The sequence below is a fragment of the Lycium ferocissimum genome, chromosome 4, assembly GCF_029784015.1.
Source record: "Lycium ferocissimum isolate CSIRO_LF1 chromosome 4, AGI_CSIRO_Lferr_CH_V1, whole genome shotgun sequence".
Taxonomy (NCBI): domain Eukaryota; kingdom Viridiplantae; phylum Streptophyta; class Magnoliopsida; order Solanales; family Solanaceae; genus Lycium; species Lycium ferocissimum.
The window spans coordinates 26,189,757-26,193,503 of record NC_081345.1 but is presented as its reverse complement, the minus strand read 5'-3'; the positions used below and the strand labels follow the sequence as shown (position 1 = coordinate 26,193,503).

Sequence of the window (3,747 nt, the reverse complement as noted above, 5' to 3'; positions counted from 1 at the left end):
TGGACATGTGAAGTTTGTAAACCACATTACCAGCATGTTTAGACCTACCAATATTATGCACCAATTCCTGAGCTAGCATAATATTTTCACTTATGGATCTACCTTTAATGAAACTAGATTGATTGGAAGAAACCAATTTAGGTATCAGTGGAGTTACTCTATTGTTAAGGAGTTAAGAGATGATTATACATGAGACATTTTCTAAAATGAGAGACCTGAGATCAGACACACCAGATGGATTATTAACTAATTGTATGGACCCAAAAAAAAGGCCCCCTTTTGATAGTTCCCTAGCATAATTAGTTGAACTTATGTAGTTTTGAGTCCATCAGGACAGGAGATGAACCAGGGTGCATAGATTACCTCTTTAATATCTACTTAGGATCAGCAAATAATCAAGATTTTAAATGAAGACGAAAATTTATGGCGGATGGAAAAAATGTGGACGAAAGGAATATATTCGTGGTTGTAGTAAGGCGCCTCCAACAATCGAACTATTTCAATTTCGTGAGGGGAATGATTTCATATGAAGTTATATGTTAATTCCGCAATCAGTTTCACAATCCATATTTATCGTAAGGGATTCAATTTGATGTTCTGAACTATATCTGGGATATCCATGTGGACCAAAAATAATGTATTAGAGAAAAGGAAAAGAAAACTTCATTACATTACATACTATTACATTTATTGGTAGAATTCTTTTGTCCAACCTTTTTAACAAAAACCATAGAAACGGAGTATATATCTTTCTTTTATTTATTTATTAATGCTACACCCTTAAGGTGGGGGGTTGACCCCAATCTTTATATATTAATAACCAAAAGTGAAAGATATGGAGGGGAACATAATGAATCTGAACTCTCAAAAAATTAAGTTCGAGTTGTCCCAATGCAAGCTGTAGATCTTAGTCATTGCACATTTTCTAGGTAAAATTCAAAGATGAAAGTGAGACATAAACATACACCAAACTGAAAGGAGATTATTAAAGCATTATACGAATGGTATTTATGACTTTTCATCATTTAAAGCACAACATCAAATTTGAAATCGTCTCTGTGATCTATTGCAATTAAGCACAGATCTTTCTGCTTCGCTGCACTTAATCCAGTTTTTTCTAACATATCCAAGTCTTTTGGACTAGCTCCATTTGGAAGCGCCCAATCGAAATGGTAGAGGAGCCGAGCCAAAGGATGTTTAACATTAGTTAAACCAAATTGCATTCCTGGACAAATCCTTCTTCCAGAACCAAATGGAATAAACTGAAAGTAATTTCCCATATAGTCAACAGGAGATTTTTCAAATCTCTCTGGTATAAAACTCTCAGGATTGTCCCAACTTTCTGGATCTCTGCCAAGTGCCCATGTATTAATTAGTACTCTGGTTTTAGGAGGTATTGTATATCCATCAATATATGTCAGTTTTCTACATTCTCTTGGTAGTAGAGTACTCGGAGGATGTAGCCTTAATGTTTCTTTGATCACTAATTTCAGGTATGACAATTTCTCAAGATCTTCTTCATCAAAATTTGTCTTTCCTTTGAAGGCTTGTCTCACTTCACTTTGGACCTTGGCCATAATTTTTGGTCTTCTCACCATTTCCGATAATGCCCAAATAATAGTCGCAGCTGAAGTTTCAGTTCCAGCAGCAAACATGTCCTACTCCAACAAAAAATAAATACATATAAGTAAAGACAACATAAGCCTATATATATATATATAAGGTAATAGACAATCCAATGTGAATAGTGTACAATTAAATGTTAGAGTTTAAGTTATATACATTGTCACACACATCAGATCATATTTACCTATTGTAACAATTAATATGTTATATTTAAAGATTACAAATGTCATTTCTTGTGAAGACTTACCTACAGATATCCTTTGTTTGCCCTAATCGTGTAAAATAAATCTTTAACTAAAATGTATATAACTTAGTTAAGGAGAAAACTTACAGAAATGATTGCTTTTATATGATCACTTGTGATTGGAAATTGAAGTTCATTATTCTCCTTAATTCTTAGGAGAACATCAACCAAATCTTCACCTCCAAATTGATCACCATTCTCCTTGCTTCCAAGTGCTCGATTCTTAATATGCTCATTAACAATGTTCTCGAGAGCTACATCAACCTTCTGATGCAGCTTTATAAGTTTCGATTTAACTCCACTCATCTTGTGAAGTAACATCCAAGAAGGGAACAAATCAGCCACATCAAATCCCCCTAATGTATCCAGCACGTCCCTCAACAAATTTATCAACTCGTCTTGATTCGTGTATACTTTTCCAAAGGCCGATCTACAAGTCACCGAGTTTGTAAACCGAAGGATTTTTTCTGTTAGGTTGACAACACGTGAACCCTTCGTGGATTGGATTGATGAAATTAGATTCGAAATCTCATCTCTCCGAATTGAGCTAAATGATTTGACCATTTTCGTGCTTAGTAGCTCCGTAACACATATGTTACGCATTTGTCTCCACTTGTCACCATATGGCGCAAATGCAATGTCCTTATAATTGTAAGTAGTGATTGTTATGGACGTAAGTTGTGGCTTAGTAGCAAAGGCGAGTTCATGAGTTTGTAGTACTTCTTCCACCATTTTTGGCGAGGATACGACCACAGCAGGAATTTCTCCGAGTTGCAAATACATAATAGGACCATATTTTGAGGATAAAATTTTAAGGGTACGATGTGGAAATAATAATGCACCTCTCAAGTGATGAAGACTCCCTATAACTGGGAGTCTCCATGGACCTGGAGGCAAATTTTGTTGTGTTGATTTTCTCCGTTTGTCAAAAAGAATAAACAAAAAGGAAAAGAAAGTGAGCAGTTGAACAAAGTTGAAAATAGATGAATAAGTGATCTCCATCTTTTATAGAGTAAGGAAGAAAAATGAGCTCTTGATGTGTACTGCTTCCTTGAGTGTTAGCAGGCTTTTATAATGCTCTAAACAGCTGAAGTCACACCCAAAAAAATTAAAAAAAGGATAGCAAGGCGCATTCAATACATAACAAGAGTAGGAGCTAACTTCTAGTTTAAGTCACGTGTTGAATGCATACACGTCACACAATAACGTAATTGATAATTAGATACGCACATTAAATCATCCTTGTTATAAATATTATTTAATTATGGATCTCTATCTTTAGGAGAAACTTTAGGGTTTGTGACTTTGGCGCCAAGTTAACTTTCTCCTATAAATAGAGATGTTCTCTTTATTGTATAGAATCCCGAACAAGAGAAATAAGAATTTTCCTCTCTTCTCTCTTTCTCTACAATTATTCTTGTTCTTTGCTTTATTATTTTATAACACGTTATCAGCACGAGTCTCTAATTTTTCGAGTAGAATTAAATTTGCTTCTTCAAAAAAATCAAACCCCATTTGTACAATTTCCTAGTGAAGAGAATCAAAAGCAAAGACAATACATTAAGCCGATCCTGTCGTTGGTAAGGTCATGTCTCCTCTCGTGCCTAAAATACATCCGTGTAAGTGACATCTCATCCACTTGAATACGATCTTCCTTAGGTATTTTGATATCAATTATTATGTGAAGCCTTCTTAATAATGATCTTCGGAAGGCCTCTATAACGAATTTTTTATACATTTTATACTAGCAAGTTCCAATTGCCGTAAATAAATTATTTTTGTTATTATATCGCACATGTCACAACTTGGAGTTTCCCCGCTTACTATGTATCAATGCATATAATTAGTTCTATGGCAATTTTATAAATATCTTAGAT

General features: G+C 34.5%; 1 protein-coding gene across 1 annotated transcript; it reads right to left on the bottom strand.

Moving 5' to 3' along the window:
* Positions 1 to 851: 851 nt before the first annotated feature.
* LOC132051993 (premnaspirodiene oxygenase-like) lies at positions 852 to 2,983 on the bottom strand. The gene is made up of 2 exons (XM_059443311.1): positions 1,958 to 2,983; positions 852 to 1,658 (listed from the first exon to the last, which is right to left on the bottom strand). Exons 1-2 carry the CDS (start codon positions 2,870 to 2,872, stop codon positions 1,026 to 1,028), a joined length of 1,548 nt encoding a protein of 515 aa, XP_059299294.1. The 5' UTR covers positions 2,873 to 2,983; the 3' UTR covers positions 852 to 1,025.
* Between the last annotated feature and the right edge of the window lie 764 nt (positions 2,984 to 3,747).